Raw genomic sequence first — 27,146 nt, 5'->3', positions numbered from 1 at the left:
TGTCTGTCTTGATTAAGGTATAAATATTAAATCAGCATTGGATGCGGCAGTAGTGGGAGCTGCTGGCAGTAAGCTGCTGCTTCTCCTGCTGCTCTTGGCCTTTGCTTTTACTGTTAATGAGCCATGGCCATGGCAGCGACGGCAGCGAGGAGGGAGCCAAACAGGATGTGGTTTGTTAAGAGGCTCGTTCGTTGCTTAATTATACATGGCAGCGCCTAAAAGTCGCCTAATTAATATGCAGCAGTCAGCCAGCGGAGAGTGGCACGGTTAATGAGCCGAAACTCCCAGCATGTGTGCCACGAAGTTTCGACAGTCAGTCAAGCGTCTGTTTGTCATGCACACATTGAGATGCCACAAGGCAGAAAGCAAAAGCAGAAGGCAGAAGGCGTCCTACTAGAGCCTTGAGGGCTGCCGAGGATGTTGCCCGAAAATAACTCAATTTTCATTGAGTGGGCCGGCTCGAGTGCTCGCGTACCCGCTCATGGGAAACACCAATAAACACTTTTTGCAACAAATCCAAAACCCAAGTCCCGCAGAAGCAGGCAACCACAGGCAGGGAGCAGCGACAGGCGCAGTAAAACTTTTTGACAGCGACAACATGGCGTACAACTGCCAACTGCAAATGCATTTGGATGTGGCCACGGTTGGGGGGCTATAGTTTGGGCTTCAGCTCTCGGCTTGGGCTTCGGGACCCACAGCCCACAGCTCATTGCCACCTGTACCTGTATGGGTGGGTGGTTCAGTTGGGTGTGTGCTGTGGTTGCCAAATTAACAAAAGCGAGCTGCAGCGACTCCCGTCCCCGAACTCCAGAAACTTTGTTGCCTGCAAAGAGGAGACTAGCTGCGAGCAGGGGCCAAAAACAATAGCGACTGCAAAACTGTCTCGAGCACATTTCAATTTGCGCTTATTCCTACGATACGAAAATTCCTGCCCTACAAAGTTGCCGCCTGCATGCGGACAAAAATGTCAAAATATTTAGTTGTACAACAAAACTTTTGGTGCAGCAGAACGCGAGCGCTTTCAGAAATTGAAAAGAAATATTGGTTAGCCGAAAAGGGCGGGCAGGAGAAGAAGCAACAGCGGGCGAAACTTTCGCTCTGCGAATTAAATCGAAATAAAAATGTTTGTTGCCTGCTGCCTGCTGCCTCCTTCCTGCATGGGGAGCATTGTTTGCTTGCAATTTGCCTCTGTGCCACCCTGCCACACTGCCACACCGCAATGGCTGCTGTGTTGTTGGCTCACCGCAGCTGTCGGCTGTTGTGATTGAAAGCGGCACAATACCCGTGCTCCTGTTTTGCAAACAGTTCCATAATACCAACGATTTGTATTTGGTTTTTGGTTCTACGCGTACAAAATATGGATTTGATTTGGGTTTGTGAGCGAAGACGAAGCCCTGCAAAAAAGAAAACCCACTTGAGCGGGGCTCTGTGTAAAAAACTCAGCCCAAAATCGGGCTATGCTTTTTTCGCTACTCCAGAAACGGGCTCCGGCTCGCAAGCGAAACTTCTTTTAGCGTTTGTGCACAGACTTTTGGGCCACTTCATGCTAGTGCCCCGCTCAATTGTCATTACCGCTTTTTAATACACTTAACGCAAACACATTATGCACCAGGGGTACGCGGTAAATCACATTTATTGTGTTGCAGCTAAACAAATTTACGCGCACCCCCGAAATGAATTATGTAATAATACTTTGAAAAATATCATAAAATGTGTGATGTATAGTTCTCGCTTTGTGAAAACAGTTGTGGGGCGTCTTTTTGTGCCACCAAAGCTTTTCAACTTTGCGGAAAAAAATGTGTGATATCTTTCTGGGTGTCAAACGAAGCTTCAGCTTCAGCATCAGCATCAGCTTCAGCGTCAACTTCAGCTTTGCCTTGGCGACAGTTGAGAGCGCAGTGAATCTCGTTTTAATAATTTATTTTTGAGCGCACAGCAGGCTTCTCATTAACACACAAATACAGGCGCAGAATGACACACACACACACACACACACACACACAAACAGACACACACGAACAGACAGCAGCAGCAGCCATACGCATAGAACACGCACTTGGCAGCCTCGTTGGCGTTGATACGGTCGGCTGACTGCTGCATATCACCTTAATTACAGGCAGCAGTCTGGGCGCAGTCAGACGGCAAATGGCAGACAAGCTAACAGCGTTTATGGTGGGCCAAATTGCCATTCCCCCCCCAGCCATCAGCCCCCCCCACTCGTACAAGGCATATTGTCGTTGCCGTTACGCTTTAGCGATTCGTTACTGTACTCGACAGAAAGAGCAACGGATTCAGTTTGCACTCGACTGCTGATAAGCGTGCGATTCCTGCAGGGGCCTCCACTTAGCGCACACACACACAGAGACACAGGCAAACAGCTGCCGTGATGGCCATGAATACATGCACCGTTGGGTTGCGTTTATATCGGGCTTATGTTACATCTAAGTGAAATTTAAGGACTCCACTCAGCAGCTTACCAAATCCTCGGCATAGTTCATGGGCAGCCCTGATGTGGTGAATGGTGAATGGTGCGGGGGGCTCGTGGTGGCATTTCACATGATGAGTTTGCTTTTCACGGAAGCAGGAAGCCATCAAGGCACACACCCACTCACCGCCACACTCTTCTGTACACTCATCCTACATCTATTCACACACAGATACACAATCATGGCCGATGAGTGTCAGCTGGCAGAACAGAACAGAGAGCAGATCAGAGCCTAGCAGCCCAGCAGCCCAGCAGCCCAGCAGCCCTACAGCCAGATTCCACCTGCAACAGGACGTTGCCACTTACACGGACCATAACTGGCAATGGGCAACCCAACGAACCGGCCCCGAAAATGATACAAAAACCAGTGAAACCAGTGGAATGGCTCGAATGAGAACCGGGCCTAGACCGGGCCATTGTGCAGCCACTTCATTTCGATTCTAATAACTCCAATTACAAATGGCGGATGGGATAAAGCCATTGTGCATATGCGACCGAAAGGAGCGAAGGGTGGAATATCTGTGTGTGTGTGTGTGTGTGTGGGTTCGTTTGCCATGGTGGAGTGGGCTGGGGGCGGCTCAACTTGTTGCTGGACTTTATGCCATGCCAGCCGCTTTATCCAGGCTATTATATCAAGGACTTAATGTGAAAGGACAATGCACAGCCACACGCCAATGCCCCTGCCATGGCCATACTCGTTGCCGTTGCCATTGCCATTGCCGTGGGCTGGGATTTGCCTCGCAAAACAAATCGCACATAACAGGAACGGAAAAGGGACGAAGGGTCCACAGGCAGTGTGTGGAAATTGCAGAATGCCCACAAAGATTCACACAATTAGCCCGCCACTGAATGAGTTTTCCAGCCGCAGACCAGACCAGAGACAGGATTCAACATCGGAAATTTGTCAGTTTACAAATTTTATTCCTAGACTCTTCACTGGTAAGGTGGGGAGGGGTTGCTTAAAGCTAATATAATGGAGTGGGAAGGGTAATATTCAATGTGATCGCTTAGGAAACGTTACCGTGATGGAAACTCTAATAAGGTGTTTACTTCACGCGGAAGCGACGCAGAGTGGGTGGCAGATAGTCCTGGGAAGACACCACATTGGCGGGCAGGTACTCGGAGCTGGGGCTGTGCGACACGCTGACGGGTGCCGATTGGGCGGCTGGCGAGGCAAAGTTCAATACTGGAGCACGACCCTCGTTGGAGATGCGGGAGACGCCGGGCAGCTGGTTGTACTGGTTCTGGATGGCCAGCTGGGCATTGGCCGCATCCTCGGGCGTGCGGTACTTGACGAAGTGCACCTCGGGCTTGTTGCTGGACGTGGACTTGAGGGCGTTCAGCTGCTTGGCCAAATTGGCCACATCGGCCTGCTTGGACAGCACATAGATGGCGGTCTCCTGCTGGGCGGACTGCTTGGCCAGCTGCAGTGCTGCACGCTCGAATCCCCGGTTCTCGGGTGTGCGGATGAAGACGACGCGCAGGTTCTTCTTCAGCGAGTTGGCGATCTGCTGGTTGTTGACACCCTCATCGAACTGTTCCTCGGGCGCTGCGTAGCTGTAGAACTCCTTCTGAAACTCCTCGATCAGAGGCGCTGGCTGGGGAATGATGGCCTGTTGGATGGGTGCTTCGATGGGCAGCGAGAGCACCGCCTCACCACTCTGCACCTGCTGCAGCTGCTGCAGCTGCTGCTGCTGCTGCAGCTGCTGCTGCTGCTGCAGCTCGATGGGAATCTGTCCGCTGCCTGGCAGGAACGAGAGTCCCTCATCGGCATGGCCCACGGGCTGGTAGTTGTAGCCCAACTTATCGGCACTGCAGCTGGCAGCCAAGAGGCACAGAAGCTGTGGAAATAAATAATAAATCAATTCCATGATAAAATCCACAAATATTTGACTTACAATGAAGGCGCGCATTTTGTGTGTTTGGGTTGCTGCTGGCTTGGAGGTGACAAGATGAACTAATGCTTCAAGTTCGACAGAGTCTGGCTTTTATAGGCACAAACCACGCACTGAGAGAGGGAGAAAAATTCATCCATGCATTGATTCCCCCCACCCACAACCCCAAATGAGGGGAACGCCTGGTGCGGTGTGACCTTGCCGTTGTTTTCGATGCCATTTGAGGGTCATTAAAATGCCTCAACCATTTAAATATGCAAGCGTCTTCCCTTACCTAGGCTTAGGCCTAGACCTGATCCATGATATGTCTTTGACTTGCCTTTTCTTTTGATTTAAATGCACTCTACGACATTTATAAATATGCATGGATCGAGCGATCTGCGATTGCGAATGCTGCTGCTGCTGCTGCTGCTGCCACTGCCACATTATCTAATTGATTTGTGTTGGCTGCGACAGGCCATAAAACAGACTTCACAGTCGATGCTCCACAGCATCGGAGCAGGCAGCAGCAGCTGGCTGCCACTCTGTTGAAATGCCGTGGAAAAATAAACAGCTACTGGCTTTGCCGATAATATCTGGAAGTTTGCTGCTGGCTTTGAGTTTTTTGGGTCCATGCCGCTGCCCAGGCCCAGGCACTTGCCTGTCGACTCGACCCGACTAAGCCGGTAATTATAATTTTCATAATTTTCCACAACTTGGCTTTTTCACTGTGCTGGCTGCTAGCTGCTCGCTGCCGGCTGTCTGTTTGCTGTTGCCTGTTGGCTGCTCCCATTCGCCGCGGACGTCAATCTCTTTCGACGGTTCAGTTAATGAAGTTCCTTAACTAATTTAAACTTTTTGGCATCGTTTGATGGCCAAGCAAAGAAAGAATTTAACATTTATTTTTTATCAACAGCTGCGTGGGCCGAGGCCTGTTTTGAAGATACAGATACAAAGAGATAAGAGATACGGCGCAATACGGGGAACACCCAAAACTCATAATTACAATTTCCACTGTCAAGTCGCTGACTACGAGTGGCACTGATTTCATGCCAAAGTTTGGTTTAAGCAGGACTGGGCTTGGTTGATTGAATATTGATTCGAAAACACTCCTCTCTGCTCCCACTTGTTCTATTTTCTGTGATAGTATATATCACATATACTCGAGGGAAAGTGAATCTATAAAGTTTCGGCTACTCATGCTGCTTATTATCCCCCCTGTAACCCCTGCCAGCAAATATGGCGCCAAACTGCCGCCTAATTTGGGGTATGGCGAGCTCTGTAAAAACGGAGAAAAGATTGAAAAACACGCAAACTTGGCAGCTGCTGATGCTGGAGGGAATCCGATCCAAGAGTTGGACCTTGGACACACCTGTCCCAAAACTGCAGCCAGCCATGAGTAGTCGTCCTGGCTGCCACCGGCCTCCGGCCAGGATTAAAGCAGTTCGTTCTCGCTCTCTGGCTCGGCGAGGAGGTTTCTTCTCAATCTGCTGCTGTTCCTGCTCCTCTCAAGCAGAATGTGAGACCGGCAGCTTTGACGTGACTGGCAAACTTTTTGGCAGGCACCGCTAACGAGCGACGCTCCGACTGCTGGCTCGAAAATGCTTAAGCTAAAACTTGCTCAACAGATTTGCAGTGGCGGCGGGTGCCTTTTTTTACGGCTGCACTTCAGCGTGTCATATGGCAATGGAGGTGGAAGTGTGTGTTTGACCTTTGGCACTAAAACAATTTGCAAAGCGAAATGATGTCAGCCTCAGTGTCCTCCAGCTCCTCGACAGGCTTCCTGCTGTTTCTGCTCCTCCTCCTCCATCTAGTCGTAATTTAGTTGAAACATTCTTAAAGAAGCGCCTGTCGTAAAACCCGTGGCGACACCCAAGTTGGGGGCCAGCGGATGCGATAGCGTTGCGGCAGCTCATGTGGGTTGTGGGGGGGGCCGGGGTGCGGGCTAACTCCGAGCGCAGCTCATTAAAAAGTTTCCCAGCGACAACGGCAACAGCGGCAGCAGTGGCAGCAGCGGCGACATTTGCACAAGAAAACGAAAACATTTGCATGGTTGGGCGTTGGAGGAGTTGGATACCAACACCTTAATGATTATCCAAGAGATACTTTGAAGATACTCGGCATAATCCACGAAGTGTGTGTGTGTGTGTGCGGGCACTGGGAGAACTCAAAAGTAAAATGTTACGGTCTGGGGCCAAGCCGTGTAATTAATTATTCATAATAGCAACAAGAGCTATAGATAAACATCGGCCACCCACTGGGCCATCCTTTCGCTTGGCGCTACAACTAAATGTTTTTTGATTGAAATTTCAATTAAATTTGTTTACCAAGAAATGCAAAGCGAATCCTATCCCCGAAATACATTGAGTAATTTATGGGCTTTGCGTTGTTTTTGGCGTTGGTTTATTTTCCCATAAAGCAAGGGAGAATTTTCACTGAAAACTGAGTAATTCAAACGCCTCAAAAGTTTGTTTTTATTTATTAATTACAATTAAAATTTAATTTAGTTTTTTTGCAGTCTTTGGCAGAGGCTCTTTTCTAGTCATGTCCTAGCTTGAGTACCTTCCTGGCGGCAGGTATGCCCGGAACAGCGCCTGCAGCCGTGCCATCTCCAGTTCTGTGGCCTCCTCGTGCACTTCATAGTCGGAGCCACCTTTCGGCAGGATCTTGAAAATTACTGGCTCTGGCTTTTGGCTGATCTGTGGAGCAGGCTGTTGGATGAACTGCGGGGCAGGCTGTTGAATGAACTGTGGAACCGACTGCCGTGCAGTTTGTTGCTGCTTCACCTCGAAGACATCGGCAGTCTCGATGGCATGGCTAATACTGTTGCCGGGCAGCCGATCGTAGCCGTTCCTCAGGCTTGCCAGTGCCCGTGTGACATCCGCAGGCGTTCGATACTTGACAAAGTGCACCGACGGCCTGTGCTCCGCCTGCCGCTGGATGTCCGCCTGCTGTTGGGCCAAGGCTGCGGTATCCGCCTGCCGCTGCAGCACATAAATGTCCAGTGGATTCTGTGATGCCAGCTGCTTGGCCGTCAGCGTGAAGAGATTCGTCTCCGGTGTGCGAATGAAGACGACCTGCTGTGGTGGCGACAGTGCCTTGGCCAGCTGCCGAGCTGCCTGCCAGGGCGCTGACTGATCCTCATCCGGCGGAGCTGCATAGGTGAAGTATTCCGTGGACAAAGGGCGCTCCTGGGGTGGCAGATAGGCGTTGTTCAGGGCATGGCTAATGCCAAAGAGCAGTGAAATTGACTGTGGAGGGGAATGGTTATTCTCTGGTTCGATTTCATGGCCTTCATCCCATTCCTACATACCATTAGGGTGCGCATTGCTGAGAGGATATTTGAGGTATGGTTTGGATGGCGGCCTGCCGCGGCTGATTTTCACCGCTCGAAGCTCTGTTTGGTTATAGTCTAGTCACAGCAACAAAACCATCCTTATATACGACACAAACAACAAAATGTTCGAAAAAGAGCTGACTTCTCGGCAGCGTCGTCGCTCTTTATGATTATTTCGTTGTATTTAATTTTTTTGCATTCGTTTTTCTTTTTATTTTATGAACTTATAAAAGATTTTTGCAAACGTTGCCTCTATGGGCTCTGGCTCCAGCTCTGCTCTGGTTTTGTGTGTCTGCTGCTCCGATTATCCATGTTAATGTCGTTCAATTTTGAAATGCAAATTCCCCGAGACAAAAGCCAAAGCCAACATACTATGTGGAGGTCCGAGCCGGGCCCGACGTGAACTTGAATTTAATTCGCATAAAATTTACAAATGAGCTCCCAATTTGAATTAGTTATCAAATATTTTCATATGCTATTGGGGCACACCATTGTTGTCGCCTGTCATAGACATAGCCATTTGTTGTGACTGCTCCCCCCCAACTCTCTGATCTCTGGAGGCTTACACCTTCGCAGCTTTACTTTCACTTGGAAGATATTTTTATGGTCAACGTTTTATGGCTACCTCATTCGTTAATTTACACGTCATTTTTATGCCTTTTTTCTTCTTTTTCAGAGTCTTCTTTTTGTCATAAGCAAACGAGCAGCTACTAGGCCCGGTTCGGATCTGATAAGCCGCTTAACGAACAATTTACAACTCGAGCCGAGCATCGATCGCATCCGTTGAGCCCTCGCTTAAGAAGCAAAAACACTGGTGGCAATTCATTGATCTCTCGAGTTTTATTTGCAGCTACAACTAGATACACACAGGGGCAGTCTTATGGAACTATTTTAATGTCTTAATTAGCGGAGAAGGAGGGTTAATATCTAGTGATGAGCGCGTCTGCGGCGCCTGGAGGCTTGCTGGGAGCGGTAGTAGTTGGAGGAGCTTAATTCTGTGGGAAAGACCATGCGACTGCCCGAGCGGCGTCGCTCGTTCGCTCGGAATCCAGTGCGAAGCGATCTGCCAGATCGTTCGTCTAAATCGTCGTAGTTGGAGCCGAGATCCTGCTGCGGCTCAGGCAGCGGTGGCAGATCGATCTGCCCCAGTGTGGACCCAGCTCCCGCCGCATTGTAGCCCTGAGCAATGGAGGCATAGTTGGGCAAAGACGGGAGATATGCTGCTGCTGGTGGTGGCAGATAACTCGATTGTGGAGCTGGTGGCAGGTAACTCGACTGAGGCCGAGGCAAGTAGCTTGGTTGCTGCGCTGGTGGCAGGTAACTCTTTTGCGGCAGAGGTGTCGGCAAGTAACTGGTCGATGGGGAAGGTGTTGGCAAGTAGCTGGACTGAGCTGTAGATGCTGGCGAGTAGCCAGGCGGCAGCCGCGATGGCGGTGATTGTGGCTCTGGATAATAGCCCTGCTCCTGCTCCTGCTCCTGTTCCGGCTGTGGCTGCTGCTCCGGATAGTAGCCCAATGAGGATGCCTGTGCTGCGACCTGCGGGGAGCCCGTCCCGCCGTACTGCGCCTGAATGTGCTGCTGTGCCTGAAGTGCCTCCGCTTCCGTCCTGTATTTGACAAAATGAACTAGGGGCTTGTGTTTGTGCTGCGTCTTCAGGACGCTCAGTTGGCTTGCCAGTTCGTTCGAGTCCGTCTGCTTGTTCAGCACATAGATGGCGGTCTTATCATCGGTGGTTTGCTTGGCCAGTGCGTTGAGGGCACCCACCACGGCCTTGTTTTCCGGCGCCTTGATGAACACCACCTGCAGGTTCTTCTGCGAGAGGGAGGCCAACTTGGTCTCCACCTGGTCCGCCTCCTCGCTGGAGTCGTAGGGCGCCTCGAAGGCATAGAAATGTTTGTGGAAATCGGCATGGTCCTCGTAGTGTTCATTAGCTAATGTTGGATAGCCAGCATCCCCAGAGGCTGCTTCGTTGCCATAGTCCTGAGCTGCAGCTCCATAGCTGTTGAGCGGAGGAGCATTGGTCTGCTGGTACTGGTAGCCCAACTCTGCCGAGCAGCAGCAGATGCAGAGAGATAAAAGAAACTAAAATATATTATATTAATAATCAAATCTTTAGCTGTCATTCCATAGTGTTCATTCCGCTTACCACAATTCCCAGCATGATATAACCACTGCGAAGAGCAACAGGCATTTGTCGTACCATCCAGCTGTCCCGAAGCGTTTTATAATCTTAGCTCGTCTCTGAACCCCCACCAAATTCGGACTAATGGTCGCCCCTCCTTATAGGGTAAATAGTTCAATGTCGCACTACGAATTTCGCCAGCTATTCCCAGACGATTACAACATTTCGCATTAACATTATTGTATTTATTTATATTTATTTTTCTTTTGGACTTGTCTCGAAAATCGCAATACTGACCATTCAACAGAGATGGTAATCTCCACATGGAGAGGGAGATGGGTCGCAGCAAGTGCGTAGGAACAGTGGGAAGGGAGGGAAGGGTCGTTCGGTTCTATGCCCTACAGACAAAGACGGCTTACAGGCGATGACGCAGCACCGATGCGGGCAGGTACGAGTTCTTGGGAGAGGATGGAGCAGCCACTGGGCGAGCGGGTGCCCGAGAGGCAAAGTTCAGCACGGGGGCAACGCCGCCGTTCTGGATGGAAGAGGATCCTCCGAGCTGATCGTACTGTCCCTGGATGGCCTGCTGGGCATTGGCAGCATCCTCGGGTGTGCGGTACTTGACGAAGTGCACCTCGGGCTTGTTGTTGTTGTTGTTGCGGATGGAGTTCAGCTTGTTGGCCAGATCTCCGATGTCAGCCTGCTTGTTCAGCACATAGATGGCAGTATCCTGCTGGCCGGCCTGCTTGGCCAGAGCCAGGGCAGCGTTCTCCAGGCCCCGGTTCTCGGGTCCCTTGATGAAGATCACGCGCAGAGCCTTGTTCAGGGAGCTGGAGACCTGCTCGGAACCGGCTGGCTCATTAAATTCGCTCTCATCGGCGGTGTAGGTGAAGAACTCCTTCTGCAGCTCGGTCTGGGGGGCAGAGTAGTTGGGTGCGTCAGCCGAAGGAGCGGCTTCGGGTGCGCTGCCAAAGGACTCCGAGGGGGCATTGTATGTGGGCTGCTCCTGGGTGGCAGCTGCCGCTGGGCTGTAGGACTGTCCACCAGTTGCTGGAGCGGAAGCAGCCTGATTGTACGATGGTCCGGCCGCAGACGGCGCATAGGAGGAGGGGCCAGTGGAGGCGGATGGCTGATAGTTGTAGCCGAGCGAGTCGGCGCTAACAGCAGCCACAAGGCACAGGGCCTGAAGAAGAAGGATGTTATTTATAAGTCTCTAAATGTTCGCCGAATAATTGAGAAGGACTTACAATGAGCAAACGCATCTTGTGGGACTTGTGTAGGTGGATAACTCCGATCGGTTTGCTGGGTAAACTTCGAGTATGCTGATGTCACAGACGCCCACGTCTTTTATGCCAAAAAAGTTTGATTGCAGTTTGCAACTCTCCTAATTAGCATTTTTCCCATTTATTTTTGCACCTCATTTGGAGCAGGTCGAAGCTGCTTGTCGCCATTCGCTGGTCTTTCTGGCCAATTCCCACTCGCTTTTTGCTCACTTTTAATGTTTACTCTTTACTGATTTTGGAGTATCGCTGCCAATCGTTGGACTAAGTCTTAGTCTCAGTCTTAGTTGTGTCTCTGCTCTGCGCATCGTTATCGGTTTTTCGTGCTTCTCTTGGCTTTGTTTTTTTTTCTTTTTGCATAATTTTATATGATTTTTCTAACAAACTCTGCTGGTGACTCTGCTGCTTATGCTAATCAGCCGTAGTGGGTGCTCTTGAACAGAGCTGGCGATGTCCACTTTGGCTCTTTGTTATTGGCTGGCTGGCCATTCATCCGACCGCTCTGTTATCACTCATACATTATGTATTACCACGATCTGGGCTTGAAGCATCTTGGTTCCGTCTTGCAGTTGCCATAAATTCACGCGCTAATAGTTTGTCTAACCTTTTACTTCGCGCAGATTAACATTTTAATTATGATAAAAAAATTTCGTCGATTGTTTTGCTGCCGCCTGCCTGCTGCATTCAAGACAACAAAAAAATGTAAATTTGTTTTTATTGATTTCCACTTGTATTCCATTTGGCGCCGTCGCTTGGGAGTTTTTATTGCCACTCAAGGCATGTAAAATACGCCGAGATCTGCAATTTTTCAAACCAATTTCAAGCGAGTGACTAATCAGCGTCCACCCATCGACATTCACTTTTGACACTGACAACTCCATTTCCACTCCATATCCCGCACCTTTCACAGACAGTAAAACACTAGATTGCTTTGGTTTAAAATATAATTGTATTTGGGTCGATCGACAAATCAATAGATAACACAAGAGCTAACAAATGGCAGATGGAAGAGCTCCAGAGGCTGGAGCCAGGGCTGTGGCGGAGGCTGAGGCTGTGGCCTTCCTAGTAACGGAAGCGCAGGCGACGCAGCACCGACGAGGGCAGGTACGAGTTCTCGGGGATCTGGGCATTGGGCTGACGCACCTTCGAAGCGGAGGCGAAGTTCAGGGCTGGGGCAACACCACCATCGGTGGCCTGAGAGGATCCACCCAACTGATCGTACTGAGACTGGATGGCGCGCTGTGCGTTGGCAGCGTCCTCGGGGGTGCGGTACTTGACGAAGTGCACCTCGGGCTTGTTGTTGGTGTTGCTGCGAATGGCATTCAGCTTGCTGGCCAGATCTCCGATGTCAGCCTGCTTGTTCAGCACATAGATGGCAGTCTCCTGCTGGGCAGCCTGCTTGGCCAGAGCCAGAGCAGCGTTCTCCAGGCCACGGTTCTCGGGTCCCTTGATGAAGACGACACGCAGACCCTTGTTCACAGAGCTGGAGACGCGCTCCAATGCCTGGGGCTCATCGAAGTCCTCCTCGTTGGCGGAGAAGGTGAAGAATTCCTTGTTGAGTTCAGCAGATGGAGCAGGGGCGTTGTAGCTGACGCCGCCGCCAAGACCGGAGGAGCCAAGGCCGGAAGATCCCAGACCGGAGGATCCCAGACCGGAAGATCCCAGACCGGAGGAGCCAAGACCAGAGTAGCCAAGACCGGAAGATCCCAGACCGGAGGAGCCAAGACCAGAGTAGCCAAGACCAGAGGATCCCAGATCGGAGGATCCAAGACCAAGTCCAGACAGGTCGCTGGAGCCACCGCTCAGACCGCTGTCCAGGCTGCCGTAGTTGCTGCCGCCTCCTAGGCCGCCTCCTAGGCCGCCTCCTAGGCCGCCTCCTAGGCCACCTCCCAGGCCACCTCCCAGGCTGCCTCCAAGTCCTTGGAGTCCTCCTCCGATACTTCCACCGCTAAGGCTGCCGCTGCCAGGAGCAAAGGAGAGGCCGGCGTTGGAGTGTCCCACCGGTCGGTAGTTGTAGCCGAGCTTATCGGCGCAGGCGACTGCCACGAGGCACAGGACGATGAAGGCGCGCATCTTTGTTCTGATGTTCTACTTGGAGCTCTCGATTGAGAATGATGTCGGAGGTGGTCGCTGGGCCATTTATATACATGGATGTCAATCAGAACAAGCGCTTGACAATCATGCTAGAGATCACGATAAGGTTCGCTTTGTTTTGGGGCCAACCTGTTTTTCTTTTCTTCTTGTTTGGCGGCGTCTATTTTGGCCTGGTCGCAGCTCGCAGCCCAAGAAGAGCCACAACAACAACACCAACAACAATAACACCAAAAGTACAAGCAGCGGCAGCGTCGCTGGCATCGTTGGCGGTGGTGGCGTTGGCGGCGACGGTGTTGATTAAAATTTGATGAACTTGCAGCCTACAATCCGTCGAATCTTTATGCAAATCAGCTCAGTCGAGCCACAAAGGGCTGGGCGTCGGCAGAAGCTCCAAATTGTTCGTCTGTGCAGTAGCCAGGTTCCTTTGTTCATTCATTTTGTTATGCAAATCGCTTAGCTGCCCCGTGCCCGAGCGATGATTGAAAGTAAGACTGAGTCTGACCAATGCTTTTGAGGCTAATTTTCCAGCTTAATATTTTTAAATTGCTCCCCACCATGGATTTGGCCATTGTCAGCTGTCGTCTGCCGTCTAATGCAATTTGTCAAAAGCGGCAGATTCAATTTGCCGAATGCGTGGGCCCCACTCTGAGTTGGCAGCCAGCAGATACGCGATAAGCCGTGTGTTATACACCGGGTTATACAAAACGCTGCCAGCGAACATGTTATATTTCCGCTCATTTGCAATTTTCATAAACAGCCTAGCCGGCGGACTCATAATTCAGCACCCGTCGGACTCGTTTGCCAGCCCCACCCCAGCCCCAAACTGCCGAATGGAGTTCAACAAATACGACAACACGGAATCCATACATACCGGCTCGGAAACTCGCAAAATACATTCCGAATTTCCATGCTGAGGAATGTTCGTTGAGCTGAGAAGATCCGCAAACTATTTTTTGGCCATTTAGAATTAACAAACAAATTTATTTTCGTATCATTAGCAAAAACAGAGGAACAATAAACAAAGGAATGTCGGAATGCCCAAGACTGAGCTTCGGACTGAGAACTTAGAATCGCAGACGACGCAGAATGTTGGCCGGCAGGTAGGTGTTGCCAGGCGTCGGGGGTTGCACATAGGAGGAAATTGGAGCAGTGGCCTCAGGCAGGCCGACGGGCACGAATGGGCCCTGAGAGATGCCAGCGCCTGGGGCAGCGGCAACTGGAGCTGGCGCGCTCGATGCGAAGTTCAGAGAGGAAGCGACGCCACCATCATGGGCCTGGGAGGATCCTCCGAGCTGATCGTACTGTCCCTGAATGGCCTTCTGGGCATTGGCCGCATCCTCGGGTGTGCGGTACTTGACGAAGTGCACCTCGGGCTTGTTGTTGGTGTTGCTGCGGATGGAGTTCAGCTTGTTGGCCAGATCTCCGATGTCAGCCTGCTTGTTGAGGACATAGATGGCGGTCTCCTGCTGGGCAGCCTGCTTGGCCAGAGCCAGAGCAGCGTTCTCGAGGCCACGGTTCTCGGGTCCCTTGATGAAGACGACGCGCAGAGCCTTGTTCAGGGAGCTGGAGACCTGCTCGGAACCGGCTGGATCGTAGAAGTCACCCTCGTCAGCGGTGTAGGTGAAGAACTCCTTCTCGAGCTCAGCCTGGGGAGCGGCATAGTTGGGGGAACCCGAAGAAGAGGCTCCAATGGGACCATCGATCGGTGCAGCGAGTGCAGGAGCAAAGTTAGGTGCCTCGTTGCTGGCCAAACCCGATGGCTGGAAGCTGCCCGAACCCGACGGCTGGAAGCTGGGGGCATCATTGCTGCCCAATCCCGATGACTGGAAGCTGGGTCCCGCTGCAAATGCGGGCGCCTCATTGCTGGGCAGGCCGGATGGCTGGAAGCTGAGTCCGGAGGGTGAGTGGGCCACCGGCTGGTAGTTGTAGCCCAGTTTGTCGGCGCTGGCCACTGCGGCGAGGCAGAAGCAGAGGATGAGGGAGAATTGACGCATGTTTAGCTGGCGGATTTGCGGTGGAGTGTGGTGCTGGTGGCAGATGATTCTTTGGCTTTTATGCAGATGGCTATGTGAGGCATTTACTGTTATGCAAAAGCTCTCGCATAAAGCAGTCTAATTATGGTCGCCAAAGAGCCCAAATATGCATGAGATCCGCTTGAATGCACTGCTCAGTGTTGGTATCCGTGTGGCTTGGCAGGAAGAGGCATGGTGTGTCCATGCTGTCGCCATAAAATTCATATTAAATTCAATATGCGTATGTGCTGCTTGAATTAATAATTTTGCTTATTCTTATTCGCGGGTCAACCTTGCCAAAATTGGCAGCTAACACAGCCTTATCGTTGGAATCAATAAATTCCAACTAGAAACAAAAAGATATGCCAACAGCGCATCGTAAAAAACCGATTCGGGTCAATTTCATAGCCTCTTACTCAGCTGCACACCCACACCTGTTCCCTCTTGCCCCTAGCCACAGGGGACAGCCCTCGGGGGAATGACAAGTGTCGCCCACAATTGGTCCGCGAGCAAACAAAACGTTTGGCAGACCGTTTCATATGCAAATGAGGCGCGCCTAGTCGCGTTTTTGGTTTATTTGTTAGCTGTCTGCCAAAAATAAATATTTTAACGATTCGCGAAATTATTATTGCCTTTTTCAGCGGCTTTGTTCGCTTTGTGTTTTTTTGTCCACTTGTATGCTCGGATTTATGCAAATGTTGCGGGTGGAGGCGACCTTCCGCAGTCGCAGTCGCAGTCGCAGCCGCAGTCGACGCTCGTCTGCGCCGGAAGTGCGACTTCGACTTCATCGCTAAATATAGCCGCCATCTCCTTTCTGCCCCTCAGCATCTACTCCTAATTAACAACTGCACTGCAGCGACTTGTCAGCGTCAGACAAATAAGACAATCTGATAATTGGGCGATAAAGCGTATTAATAAATTACTTGGCGTCATCTGATTTGGCAATCGGAATCGGAATCGGAATCGAAATCGACCGTTCTGGCTATCAGCTAATTTGCATTCCGCAGCCAGCCTTCCACAAAACATGATTTCATATCGCGAAAATGCTATGCAAAAATGTCAAAAATTCCATGCAAAAATTTGCAGCCGCAGCAGCAAATGGCAGCGTGACAAATCATAAAATACAAATACATATAAATATAATAAAGAAAACGTTTTTTAAGCAGTTTATTTATGCATTTTTAAAGCAAATTTAGACTCTTAATATTTCATATCTATTATAATGCAGTTTTAGATCACGAATTTCGCCGTTTTTTGGCAGTTCGAAAAATTGAATCTTGCACTTATAAAAGCTCAGAGGGCGCCCAACAAAGGCAGTTACAAATCATCTCTCCAATCCACCAAATCACCAGTCGCACACCACAATCCAAAATGCGTGCCTTCATCGTCCTTTGCCTCGTGGCCCTGGCCAGCGCCGACAAACTGGGCTACAACTACCAGCCGGTGGCCCACTCACCCTCCGGACTCAGCTTCCAGCCATCCGGCCTGGCCAGCAACGAGGCGCCCGCATTTGCAGCGGGACCCGGCTTCCAGCCATCGGGATCGGGCAGCTTCCAGCCTTCCGGATTGAGCAGCTTCCAACCGTCCGGACTGAGCAGCTTCCAGCCATCGGGATTGGCCAGCAATGAAGCGCCCAACTTTGCGTCCGCACCCTCTGCACCGATCGATGGTCCCATTGGAGCCTCTACATCCGGTTCCCCCAACTATGCCGCTCCCCAGGCTGAGCTGGAGAAGGAATTCTTCACGTACACCGCTGACGAGGGTGACTTCTACGATCCAGCTGCCTCCGAGCAAGTGTCCAGCTCCCTAAACAAGGCTCTGCGCGTCGTCTTTATCAAGGGACCCGAGAACCGTGGCCTGGAGAACGCTGCCCTGGCTCTGGCCAAGCAGGCTGCCCAGCAGGAGACTGCCATCTATGTGCTGAACAAGCAGGCTGACATCGGAGATCTGGCCAACAAGCTGAACTCCATCCGCAGCAACTCCAACAACAAGCCCGAGGTGCACTTCGTCAAGTACCGCACACCCGAGGATGCGGCCAATGCCCAGAAGGCCATCCAGGGACAGTACGATCAGTTGGGTGGATCCTCTCAGGCCCATGATGGTGGCGTCGCCTCCTCGCTGAACTTTGCCTCGCAGCCAGCACCCGCACACGAGAATATTGGTGGCTCTGCCAGCGCTCCAGGCGCCAGCTACTTGCCCGCCAACATTTTCCGCCGTTACCGTTTCTAGGTTGGAACTCAGAACTTGTTGATTTGTTGCTTAGTTGTCTTGTTGCTTTATTGTTTAAATAAATGAAAATTTTAAAGAAATTATGAATTAGTTTGTTCTGTTGATAAATGAGTCGCAAGCGTAAGGATTCGGATGGAAGCACCTAAAATGTATGGAAAAGATTTTGGCACTCTTTTGTGTTTATCCATGAAATTTCGTATTACTTGGAACCAAAAATAAAACATCATTCCTGTCTGAATGACTGAATGGAATGACTCCTAAACATATGCTTCAAAAAAACATCTTGCCACCAATTTAAAGCTCGAATAAAATGTATTCATATTTTATTTTTGTTTATTTAAGATGACTTAATAGGATTGAAATCATAAAATATTATCATAAAATATTGCCGGATCGAGGTGATGTCAATTCTGACATGGTTCCTTTATAAATAGACCAGAGAGTTGTGGCGACTGAGACTCGGAGAGACTAATGATGTAATCTGAGTTTTCGTCCCATTCAGAACAGAATGATGTTACCAGGAGAGGTCAGGTCGGTGTGCCAGTGACGCAATTTGATGTTGATGGCACTTATATTGGGGACTAGTGTGGAATTCCCCAGCCGATACGAAACCAGTTTCCAGTCACATACGTGGCCGAATGGCGAGTTCAAAGAGCTCTTCCGACAGCATTCTTTCTGACGTTGAACCGCGAGCAAGAAACTTGTTCGAATTCCAAGTCACTTTCGATTCTTGGCGAGGCAGAGATCCATAAACAATTAATGGAATCAGCATATCTATAGATTAGTGTTATGGACTTGTAGGCGGAACTCCTAGAATGCAACGCATTGTTGTGGCATTTAACGACCGCGAAAACATTTATTGCCGGCTATTACTTTTTTTTCGAAACGAGTTCGATAGTTTTGCAGCATTTTCCCAGCACTGTCGAATGTCAAATTCCAATTCCAAATCAGATCGCCCAAGAATAAAAACAGGCGCCGGGAACCGGTCGTCCCAAGCGCCTCTGCATTTGAACAGAAAGTCTGGGCACGACTGGCTGACTGGATCGGCTCTCTATGGAGGAATTAGATAGTTTTGCATAATCATTTCATAAGCGCAACACTTTGCATAAAAAACTAGTTGAGTTATGAAGCGAACCCGATCGGGAACCATTTCGTCTATTGTTCTAAGCCCGATCCCGCTGCGGTTCTTCCGTATAAAAGGTGCTCGCCGCAGCCTCAGGATTCAGTCTTGGCTTTTCCTTTGTCTGTTCACTACACCTCAATCCACCTCAATCGACAATGCGTTTCCTTATCGCTCTCTGCCTGATCGGCGCAGCATGCGCCCAGTACAACTACGGTGCCGGACAGTACACTGGCTCCGCCTCCGAAAATGTTCCCAGCTACTCCGGTGGCTCTGACACCTCCTACGATGCCGCTCCCAGCAGCCAGAGCAGCAACTACGCGCCCTCCAGCGAGCTGAACAAGGAATACTACACCTTCCAGGCTGATGAGAACGATTTCGAGGATCCTCTGGCCGACCAGAAGATTTCTGGCTCCGTGAACAGGGGTCTCCGCGTCGTCTTCATCAAGGGACCCGAGAACCGTGGACTCGAGAACGCTGCCCTGGCCCTGGCCAAGCAGGCTGCCGAGCAGAGGACCGCCATCTATGTGCTGAACAAGCAGGCCGATATCGGGGATCTGGCGAACAAGCTGAACGCCGTCCGTCAGAATGCCAACAACAAGCCCGAGGTGCACTTTGTCAAGTACCGCACACCTGAGGATGCTGCCAACGCCCAGCGCGCCATCCAGGGACAGTATGACAACCTGGGAGGATCCTCGCAGTCCATCAACGGAGGCATTGCCAATGCCATCAACTTCGCCTCCCAGGCCCCAGCGGGTCCCTCCCGCCAGTCCGGTGGCAACTACTCGCCGCCCGGTGCCGTGAGCAACTCCTACCTGCCCGCCAACATCCTGCGCCGCCTGCGCGTCCGTTAAGGAGTTGAGAAGGAGCTCCGCCCTGATATTGTTGTTGTATATAATGCCCCGTTGTACCAATTTTTAAACGAATAAAGACAAAAAACGATGTAAACCCAAACACCCAGTCGATGTGTTCGTGATCTTGTGTAATAGTTGTGGCGGTCGCATTCCTCGCATTCAACATTGCCGGCCGCATTGTGTGCGGTTATTGCATTTTTATGCTCATGTTTTTTATTTTGATCGATTTTCCTTATAATAACGTTTATGCAAAGCCGAATTGCTCGGCTCCGATCGCACACAAAGGCCGAGCGCGCGCGCTGCCTACTTTGTAGGCGGAAAAAAAACATTTAGCCGCGTCATCGCTTTGTCTTTGAGAAGCTGCGCAGACAGCCTCGAAGACAGACTTGTATAAATAATAACCGCCGTCGCAGAGACACTCAGAAGCCAACCGTGCCTCAAAGCAACAGAACCAAAGCAGCAGAATCCAAGATGCGCGCCTTCATTGTAAGTTTCCCGGCAGGATCAGCGCCCAAGAGCTGTTACTAATGGATTACTCTCGCCCACAACTTACCATAGGTTATGTGCCTGATCGCAGTCGCCTGCGCCGATAAGCTCGGCTACAACTACCAGCCCGTGGGACACTCCAACTCCGGCCTGTCCTTCGCTCCTGGCAGCGGCAGCATCGGCGGTGGCAGCATCGGCGGTGGCAGCCTCGGCGGTGGCAGCCTCGGCGGTGGAAGCATTGGAGGAGGACTCCCAGGAATTGGAGGCGGTCTCGGTGGTGGCAGCATTGGCGGTGGATCCCTTGGCGGTGGATCCCTTGGCGGTGGATCCCTTGGCAGTGGCAGCATTGGCGGTGGATCCCTCGGAGGTCTGGGCAGCCTTGGCGGTCTGGGCGGCCTCGGTGGTCTGTCTGGCGATTCCCTGAACGCTCCCCTCTCCTACAACGCCCCTGCCCCAGCTGCTGAGCTCGAGAAGGAGTTCTTCACCTACTCTGCCAACGAACAGGACTTCGATGAGCCCCAGGAATTGGAACGCGTCTCTAGCTCTGTGAACAAGGGTCTGCGCGTTGTCTTCATCAAGGGACCCGAGAACCGTGGACTCGAGAATGCTGCTCTCGCTCTGGCCAAGCAGGCTGCCCAGCAGGAGACCGCCATCTATGTGCTGAACAAGCAGGCTGACATCGGAGATCTGGCCAGCAAGCTGAATGCCATTCGCAGCAACACCAACAACAAGCCCGAGGTGCACTTCGTCAAGTACCGCACCCCCGAGGACGCTGCCAACGCACAGCGCGCCATCCAGTCTCAGTACGATCAGTTGGGTGGATCTTCCCAGGCCACCGATGGTGGTGTTGCCCCAGCCCTGAACTTCGCCTCCGCTGGCCCAGTGCGTCAGGCTACTGCCCAGAACCCCGACAACTCCTACCTGCCATCTTCGGTCTTCCGTCGCCTGCGCTACTAAAAAGTGATTTGCTGAATGGTTTCGAGCCATCGAAACTACTTCTGGTCCTTGTTAAAGAGTTATTGTTGAAACTTATTGATAAATTTAAAATAAAATAAAATCGAAAAACAAATTTAAACAGTTTTGAGTAATTAGAAGATGAATCGTTTGGGTGGTTTCATCTGCAGAAATTTGATTCTCATTTACAGCCTACTTATTTACAGCCGACTTATGGCTCAAATAATCTTGGAAAATGTAGGACTTCGAATTTTGACTGTTTTTTGCCAAATTAGTAAGGGGTAAGTCGTGATTGGGTTTCGGGCAGGCTAAAAAATATTTTGAGAAATTTATTTTTACTCAAAATTAAATTGTAAACAATTTATGGAAGTTTTTGATTATAAATAAAATGAATGATTCATGTCTATGGCATGTTCTAAATAAGTGCCTTTTCATGATCATTGAGTATACTATTCAGGAAAAGATTTTATGCATATTCTTCCGTCTTGCAATATTTTGGAATTCGATTGTCCTTGGAGGTCGATGATCCAAAAAATGAGTATTATATTAAGCCAAATCATTATCGTTCAAAGTTGAAGCGAAACTCGAACTAAAAATAGCTGGATGAGTCAATAGATAAATCAGAGAGGCGGCAGCTGAGACACCTCATTAGATGCACCCACTAATTATGGGGCTTGTGTCATGCCCATAGATCAAAACCATAAAGATGTGTCGAAATCGATTATGATAGCTAAACGATTGTCGGTTTGCGGGAAAACCAAGTGCAGATGTCCTACATAAAACAAGCCGATTAGCCTTGCGGAAGAATTTGAGGCAAGAGATATTTATTTCATATAATACATAATTATGACCCATCTGCATGATAAACTCATTCCGATGTGCTCGCGACATATTAATTTTATAATTTTATATTAATTCTTGTAAAATTATTGAATAAAAACTCGAATATTTGAATAACCCAAAGCCACCACCAGCTGTCGCTGTCCAATCGGCAGCGCCACTCCAAGCCTCTGCGCTGCCCATCTAAACGCAACAAAAATTCCATTGCGACCATAAAACCAAAGAGGCAAAAACCTTTGTAGGCGGCAAAACACAGTGGCATCAAAGCGATCTCCGTGCAGCGGCGACGCCGCGTCGGCATCTTTGTCTTTGTCAGCCTCGAAGATGGATTTGTATAAATAATAAAGATCGCTCCCATCCAAATACAGAAGCAGTTCATATCTCGCATTGAAAGAACCAAAAAAAGAAGCAGCAAAATGCGCGCATTCATCGTAAGTCCCACAGTCGCCTCATCGCCTGGATAACCATGGATAACCCTTCCCCTCTTCTTCTCTTCCTCTGTGCCACAGGTCTTGTGTTTAGTGGCAGTCGCCTGCGCCGATAAGCTCGGCTACAACTACCAGCCCGTGGGACACTCCAACTCCGGCCTGTCCTTTGCTCCTGGCAGCGGCAGCATCGGTGGTGGCAGCATCGGCGGAGGCAGCCTCGGCGGTGGCATCATCGGCGGAGGCAGCCTCGGCGGTGGATCCCTTGGCGGTGGATCCCTGGGCGGTGGCAGCATTGGCGGTGGATCTCTCGGAGGTCTGAGCGGCCTTGGCGGTCTGGGCGGTCTCGGTGGTCAGTCCAACGATGCTATCAGCGCTCCCGTCTCCTACAACGCCCCTGCCCCAACTGCCGAGCTCGAGAAGGAATTCTTTACCTTCACTGCCAACGAACAGGACTTCGATGAGCCCCAGGCTTTGGAACGCGTCTCTAGCTCTCTGAACAAGGCCCTCCGCGTCGTCTTCATCAAGGGACCCGAGAACCGTGGGCTCGAGAACGCTGCTCTGGCTCTGGCCAAGCAGGCTGCCCAGCAGGAGACCGCCATCTATGTGCTGAACAAGCAGGCTGACATCGGAGATCTGGCCAACAAGCTGAACTCCATCCGCAGCAACACCAACAACAAGCCCGAGGTGCACTTCGTCAAGTACCGCACCCCCGAGGATGCTGCCAACGCACAGCGCGCCATCCAGTCTCAGTACGATCAGTTGGGTGGATCCTCTCAGGCCACCGATGGTGGTGTTGCCCCAGCCCTGAACTTCGCCTCCGCTGGCCCAGTGCGTCAGGCTACTGCCCAGAACCCCGACAACTCCTACCTGCCATCTTCGGTGTTCCGTCGTCTGCGCTTCTAAATGGATTCCCAGGACTTAGCTTAAGTGTGAACCGTCTGAAGAAGCGACTCACGACCGACTCTTATTGTTAAAAATTGTTGACTAATGCATAATTAGACGAATAAATGTTATATTTGACCCCGAAAAAATCAGACAAAGGTGTTCTTTTAATGTTTCGTTAAGTGCCCGTTTTATTGCCGGTCTCTGCTCTGAATTTTAGTGATACAATAAAATCGGAGTCGTGATCTCGTTTGCAAACGGATTCGCTAAAAATATAGACAATGGCCTTCAAACTATAAATAGTTGGAGTTAGTTCGAGCTAGAATTTAGAGTGGCTTCATGGACAGGTTTCTGCGAAGAATGAAAAGAATTCTCTTTGAGCTAAACGCTATTGACAAATTCCTTTCCTGCCGTTCCGAACAAATTAGCTACAAGATTACTCGGTGATCAACGCCCACCAACCTAGGCGCCGGGGAGACATTAATTCCGTACTCCCAGTTAGCCGCTTGACTAATTCCCCGCCGGTGACAGCTGAAGGTCTTCGAGCTGCCAACAACAGTTAGGTGACCTGGTTTCCGATGTGGTGGTGTGGTGTCTGTGTGGTGGCCCCGCCGTGTGTCAGGTACAATTAGAAAGGAATCTCAAGTGCAACCCACATACGAAGACAAAGCGGAGAAGATTTATGCTCGATCGAAACCTGATTAGCCATAAAAACAGAAATCTAATCATTAATTTTATTAAGCTGACGATCACTTTTTTGTTGAAATCATTAACAAATAAGCGGTTCTGTATACATATTCAAGCATATTGCGTGAGCCGATCTCTGTCTCTTATGCATGAATTATAAGCCAAATATGGGTGAATCACGGCTAACCAATCACCGCTCGCAAATCGCACCATCGCATCACCTCAGAGACTGGACTCGGAATTGGAATCGGAATGGGAATGGGACTCGGAATTGAACCTCCGAGTGCAGGTCGCATTCGGGCTAAATGGCGGCGCTATTGAAGCTGTCTCTCTGCTCAAAACAATGTGTTAAAAGTGTTAAGAGCGAAATGATGTTAGCAGATTAACAGCATTCCGAAAACCCGATGGCCACTGGCCTTTGGCCATTCACGATTCGCGCTCGGACATCGATCGATCGATGCTCGTCGTCTTCAGGCCAGAAGCGACGGGAACGCAGCTCCGACCCGACCATACACATGCTCAACGACGGCTCAATTCGACCAGACTTTCTGGTCTAAATTAGACTGCGCGTTGGCGGTATAAAAGCTAGCTAATGAAGATACATCCCGCATTATATTAGAACAGTTCGGCAGCGATAGGACAACGACAACATCAGAATGCGTGCATTTATCATCTTATGCTTTGTGGCGGCTGCCAGTGCTGGACGCTTGTCCGGCTACAACTACGGACAGGGCACAACTGATGGCAACATTGGCGCCCTTGGAGGTATTGGAGGCATTGGAGGCATTGGCGGCGGTAACATTGTCGGCGTCAGCAAGGGACTAGGTGGTCCAGTCAGCTATAATGCTGCTCCCCAGGCCGGAGTTACCAAAGAGTTCTACAGCTTCTACGCGAACGAGGCTGACTTTGAGGATCCAGATGCACAGAGGAAGATCGCCGCCTCCCTAAAGAAGAGTGTGCGTGTCATCTTCATCAAGGGACCCGAGAACCGCGGCTACGAGAACGCTGTCCTTGCCCTGGCCAAGCAGGCCGCCGAGCAGAAGACCGCCATTTACGTGCTGCACAAGCAGACGGACATCAACGAGTTGGCCAACAAGTTCAATGCCGTTCGCCAGAACGCCAACCAGAAGCCCGAGGTGCACTTTGTCAAGTACCGCACACCCGAGGACGCTGCCAACGCTCAGCGCGCCATCCAGTCGCAGTACGACAACCTCGGTGGATCCTCCCAATCCATCAACGGAGGAGTGGCCAAGGCCCTGAACTTTGCCTCCCGATCTCCTGCTCCAGTCCGTGCCGGTCGGGTGCAGGCACCCAACAGCGACTACCTTCCCGCCTCGATCATCAATCGCCTGCGCCACTGAAAAGCTTTCCACGAGTAGGATCCATTTGTTATTATAGGTTGTTTTCGAATAAAAATTGATAGAGTTTTGTTTTTAGTTTAAATTATATTGAGTTTATTTTAGTAATTAATTATAATATTTGAGAGATTTGCAGTGTACAATTTATACGGCAGATCAGCGTTCGGCACGTCACATGTTTTCGTGCTTTTGTTTGCACAGACAACAGAGCCGAAGTCAAAAACGTTTCTTGCTTCTCTGCCGCTGCGGCAGCCGAAGCAACTGTGCATAAGCCATCCACGAAGTTCTTGTTGTTGTTTCTCTGCCGCTGCGGCGGTTCTCTGCACATAGGCCGAAGCCACACGAACTTTTTACGCTGTGCGTGCACCGACTGCGCTGCCCGAGATGTTTTCTTATGCATAGCATAAACATGGCATACGACGCTACCGGCCTCTTATCTAGATTATCTCTTACTTACATAATGTAAAGACAAGGCGGTTCGCAGGCATCTACACCAGGTAGAAACTTTGGTTCTTCTTAGATTCTTGATTTAGAGGCTGCTCTGAAGGTTTCCCCTGAGTCCACTTTTCATCGTTTGTAAAAATTATTGCCCAAAGTCCGCAAACCTTCTAGGGTGTTTAAATAAACATTGCTTTTAAATGGTAAAAATTGAAATTTATTTATGCATTAGTCAACAATAACTAGGATTTAAAATCAGTCAAAGATCGCTGGAGTTTTCGATTCAGAATTACAGAATCAAACGAGCAACTTAGACGCGACGGAACACCGAAGACGGCAGGTAGGAGTTGTCGGGGTTCTGGGCAGTAGCCTGACGCACTGGACCAGCGGAGGCGAAGTTCAGAACGGGGGCAACACCACCATCGGTGGCCTGGGAAGATCCACCCAACTGATCGTACTGACCCTGGATGGCGCGCTGTGCGTTGGCAGCATCCTCGGGGGTGCGGTACTTGACGAAGTGCACCTCGGGCTTGTTGTTGGTGTTGCTGCGGATGGAGTTCAGCTTGTTGGCCAGATCTCCGATGTCAGCCTGCTTGTTCAGCACATAGATGGCAGTCTCCTGCTGGGCAGCCTGCTTGGCCAGAGCCAGAGCAGCGTTCTCGAGGCCACGGTTCTCGGGTCCCTTGATGAAGACGACGCGGAGGGCCTTGTTCAGAGAGCTCGAGACGCGTTCCACAGCCTGAGGCTCATCGAAGTCCTGTTCGTTGGCTGTGAAGGTGAAGAATTCCTTCTCGAGCTCAGCAGCTGGGGCAGGGGCGTTGTAGGAGACGGGAGCGCTGATACCATCGTTGGACTGGCCACCGAGACCGCCCAGACCGCCAAGGCCGCTCAGACCTCCGAGAGATCCACCGCCAATGCTGCCACCGCCAAGGGATCCACCGCCCAAAGATCCACCGCCCAGGGATCCACCGCCCAGGGATCCGCCTCCAATGCCGCCACCACCTAGACCACCTCCCAGTCCTTGGAGTCCTCCAATGCTGCCACCGCCAATGCTGCCACCGCCGAGGCTGCCACCACCGATGCTTCCACCGCCGATGCTGCCACCGCCGATGCTGCCGCTGCCAGGAGCAAAGGACAGTCCGGAGTTGGAGTGTCCCACGGGCTGGTAGTTGTAGCCGAGCTTATCGGCGCAGGCGACTGCCACCAAGCACATAACCTAGAGAGGAGGAGAATCGTCAGTTTAATCCTTGGATATCCTGCAATCTGGGGCAGTCCTGGATACTTACAATGAATGCACGCATTTTGAATTTAGTTCTTTGACTTCGACCACTGAGTTGTGTCTGACGTTTGCATCACCGAAAGGTCCAGTATTTATACGAAAACCACCGATCGGTGTCACTAGACTGCGCTCAAGCTCAAGTTCATGCAGACATTTGCCGTAGCCGGAGCAGCCTCCGTGGCTGGCCGTGTGTGTGGTTGTTTCTGCCTTTTCCTCAGCCGCTGCCGAACGGCTCAGCCCGGTTCGGTCTTGGGCTTGGGCTTGGGCTTGTAGCATTTTGCAGCGACTTCTTCTGCTGCCTTTGTCTCTCAAATGACTGGCTATCCACCAGAGTGATAAAACAATGGCGCCATCGATGCGGACAAAGCGCATTGCCATCTTGCCGCC

The 27,146-nt window shown here is 50.8% G+C and overlaps 11 protein-coding genes across 12 annotated transcripts; 4 read left to right on the top strand and 7 right to left on the bottom strand.

The window, feature by feature from the left end:
• Positions 1 to 3,394: 3,394 nt before the first annotated feature.
• Positions 3,395 to 4,520, bottom strand: LOC117582941. 2 transcript variants are annotated; one of them, XM_034271047.1, is made up of 3 exons: positions 4,384 to 4,520; positions 4,202 to 4,326; positions 3,395 to 4,168 (listed from the first exon to the last, which is right to left on the bottom strand). In XM_034271047.1, the coding sequence occupies exons 1-3, from the start codon at positions 4,396 to 4,398 to the stop codon at positions 3,532 to 3,534; spliced, it is 777 nt and encodes a 258-aa protein (XP_034126938.1). In that variant the 5' UTR covers positions 4,399 to 4,520; the 3' UTR covers positions 3,395 to 3,531. The 2 variants fall into 2 exon arrangements, with proteins under 2 accessions (XP_034126938.1, XP_034126937.1); XM_034271046.1 differs by having other exon boundaries at positions 3,395 to 4,326.
• A 2,368-nt stretch (positions 4,521 to 6,888) lies between these two features.
• On the bottom strand, positions 6,889 to 7,687 carry LOC117583227. The gene is made up of 2 exons (XM_034271446.1): positions 7,673 to 7,687; positions 6,889 to 7,610 (listed from the first exon to the last, which is right to left on the bottom strand). Exons 1-2 carry the CDS (start codon positions 7,685 to 7,687, stop codon positions 6,909 to 6,911), a joined length of 717 nt encoding a protein of 238 aa, XP_034127337.1. The 3' UTR covers positions 6,889 to 6,908.
• A 936-nt stretch (positions 7,688 to 8,623) lies between these two features.
• Positions 8,624 to 9,887, bottom strand: LOC117583226. Its single transcript, XM_034271445.1, has 3 exons — positions 9,866 to 9,887; positions 9,129 to 9,741; positions 8,624 to 8,966 (listed from the first exon to the last, which is right to left on the bottom strand). Exons 1-3 carry the CDS (start codon positions 9,885 to 9,887, stop codon positions 8,624 to 8,626), a joined length of 978 nt encoding a protein of 325 aa, XP_034127336.1.
• Positions 9,888 to 10,100: 213 nt separating this feature from the next.
• LOC117582883 lies at positions 10,101 to 11,730 on the bottom strand. Its single transcript, XM_034270956.1, has 2 exons — positions 11,066 to 11,730; positions 10,101 to 11,001 (listed from the first exon to the last, which is right to left on the bottom strand). The coding sequence occupies exons 1-2, from the start codon at positions 11,078 to 11,080 to the stop codon at positions 10,234 to 10,236; spliced, it is 783 nt and encodes a 260-aa protein (XP_034126847.1). The 5' UTR covers positions 11,081 to 11,730; the 3' UTR covers positions 10,101 to 10,233.
• A 298-nt stretch (positions 11,731 to 12,028) lies between these two features.
• On the bottom strand, positions 12,029 to 13,199 carry LOC117582882 (spidroin-1). Its single transcript, XM_034270955.1, has one exon. The coding sequence runs from the start codon at positions 13,169 to 13,171 to the stop codon at positions 12,161 to 12,163; it is 1,011 nt and encodes a 336-aa protein (XP_034126846.1). The 5' UTR covers positions 13,172 to 13,199; the 3' UTR covers positions 12,029 to 12,160.
• A 1,057-nt stretch (positions 13,200 to 14,256) lies between these two features.
• LOC117583116 lies at positions 14,257 to 15,186 on the bottom strand. The gene is made up of 2 exons (XM_034271301.1): positions 15,017 to 15,186; positions 14,257 to 14,935 (listed from the first exon to the last, which is right to left on the bottom strand). The coding sequence occupies exons 1-2, from the start codon at positions 15,184 to 15,186 to the stop codon at positions 14,257 to 14,259; spliced, it is 849 nt and encodes a 282-aa protein (XP_034127192.1).
• A 1,354-nt stretch (positions 15,187 to 16,540) lies between these two features.
• On the top strand, positions 16,541 to 17,433 carry LOC117583225. Its single transcript, XM_034271444.1, has 2 exons — positions 16,541 to 16,716; positions 16,810 to 17,433. The coding sequence occupies exons 1-2, from the start codon at positions 16,576 to 16,578 to the stop codon at positions 17,431 to 17,433; spliced, it is 765 nt and encodes a 254-aa protein (XP_034127335.1). The 5' UTR covers positions 16,541 to 16,575.
• Positions 17,434 to 18,671: 1,238 nt separating this feature from the next.
• LOC117583467 lies at positions 18,672 to 19,497 on the top strand. Its single transcript, XM_034271775.1, has one exon. The coding sequence runs from the start codon at positions 18,712 to 18,714 to the stop codon at positions 19,405 to 19,407; it is 696 nt and encodes a 231-aa protein (XP_034127666.1). The 5' UTR covers positions 18,672 to 18,711; the 3' UTR covers positions 19,408 to 19,497.
• Positions 19,498 to 19,811: 314 nt separating this feature from the next.
• On the top strand, positions 19,812 to 23,018 carry LOC117583205 (glycine, alanine and asparagine-rich protein-like). The gene is made up of 4 exons (XM_034271411.1): positions 19,812 to 19,893; positions 19,966 to 20,847; positions 22,035 to 22,118; positions 22,197 to 23,018. Exons 1-4 carry the CDS (start codon positions 19,879 to 19,881, stop codon positions 23,016 to 23,018), a joined length of 1,803 nt encoding a protein of 600 aa, XP_034127302.1. The 5' UTR covers positions 19,812 to 19,878.
• A 1,177-nt stretch (positions 23,019 to 24,195) lies between these two features.
• On the top strand, positions 24,196 to 25,081 carry LOC117583045. Its single transcript, XM_034271207.1, has one exon. It carries the CDS (start codon positions 24,341 to 24,343, stop codon positions 25,043 to 25,045), a length of 705 nt encoding a protein of 234 aa, XP_034127098.1. The 5' UTR covers positions 24,196 to 24,340; the 3' UTR covers positions 25,046 to 25,081.
• Positions 25,082 to 25,674: 593 nt separating this feature from the next.
• On the bottom strand, positions 25,675 to 26,913 carry LOC117582940 (putative mediator of RNA polymerase II transcription subunit 17). The gene is made up of 2 exons (XM_034271044.1): positions 26,767 to 26,913; positions 25,675 to 26,696 (listed from the first exon to the last, which is right to left on the bottom strand). Exons 1-2 carry the CDS (start codon positions 26,779 to 26,781, stop codon positions 25,791 to 25,793), a joined length of 921 nt encoding a protein of 306 aa, XP_034126935.1. The 5' UTR covers positions 26,782 to 26,913; the 3' UTR covers positions 25,675 to 25,790.
• Positions 26,914 to 27,146: the final 233 nt, after the last annotated feature.

This window comes from Drosophila guanche, unplaced genomic scaffold (assembly GCF_900245975.1).
Source record: "Drosophila guanche unplaced genomic scaffold, DGUA_6, whole genome shotgun sequence".
Taxonomy (NCBI): domain Eukaryota; kingdom Metazoa; phylum Arthropoda; class Insecta; order Diptera; family Drosophilidae; genus Drosophila; species Drosophila guanche.
Note: the sequence above shows the minus strand (reverse complement) of the source record. Positions and strands in the feature narration are given on the sequence as shown.

Excerpts from the sequence above, each read along its gene's own strand:
- LOC117583226 (XM_034271445.1), bottom strand. The coding sequence starts at position 9,887 with ATGCCTGTTGCTCTTCGCAGTG. Across the intron at positions 9,742-9,865 it reads GCCTGTTGCTCTTCGCAGTG|AGTTGGGCTACCAGTACCAG; the intron begins GTTATATCATGC and ends GCTGCTCGGCAG. Across the intron at positions 8,967-9,128 it reads TATCCAGAGCCACAATCACC|TTACCTGCCACCAGCTCCAC; the intron begins GCCATCGCGGCT and ends GCCTCAGTCGAG.
- LOC117582882 (XM_034270955.1), bottom strand. The coding sequence starts at position 13,171 with ATGCGCGCCTTCATCGTCCTGTGCCTCGTGGCAGTCGCCTGCGCCGAT.
- LOC117583116 (XM_034271301.1), bottom strand. The coding sequence starts at position 15,186 with ATGCGTCAATTCTCCCTCATCCTCTGCTTCTGCCTCGCCGCAGTGGCC. Across the intron at positions 14,936-15,016 it reads GCAGCGGGACCCAGCTTCCA|CAACGAGGCACCTAACTTTG; the intron begins GTCATCGGGATT and ends GGGTTTGGCCAG.
- LOC117583225 (XM_034271444.1), top strand. The coding sequence starts at position 16,576 with ATGCGTGCCTTCATCGTCCTTTGCCTCGTGGCCCTGGCCAGCGCCGAC. Across the intron at positions 16,717-16,809 it reads GCAACGAGGCGCCCGCATTT|CCATCGGGATTGGCCAGCAA; the intron begins GCAGCGGGACCC and ends AGCAGCTTCCAG.
- LOC117583467 (XM_034271775.1), top strand. The coding sequence starts at position 18,712 with ATGCGTTTCCTTATCGCTCTCTGCCTGATCGGCGCAGCATGCGCCCAG.
- LOC117583205 (XM_034271411.1), top strand. Across the intron at positions 20,848-22,034 it reads TCTTCCGTCGCCTGCGCTAC|ATCGCTCCCATCCAAATACA; the intron begins TAAAAAGTGATT and ends TAAATAATAAAG. Across the intron at positions 22,119-22,196 it reads GCAAAATGCGCGCATTCATC|GTCTTGTGTTTAGTGGCAGT; the intron begins GTAAGTCCCACA and ends TCTGTGCCACAG.
- LOC117583045 (XM_034271207.1), top strand. The coding sequence starts at position 24,341 with ATGCGTGCATTTATCATCTTATGCTTTGTGGCGGCTGCCAGTGCTGGA.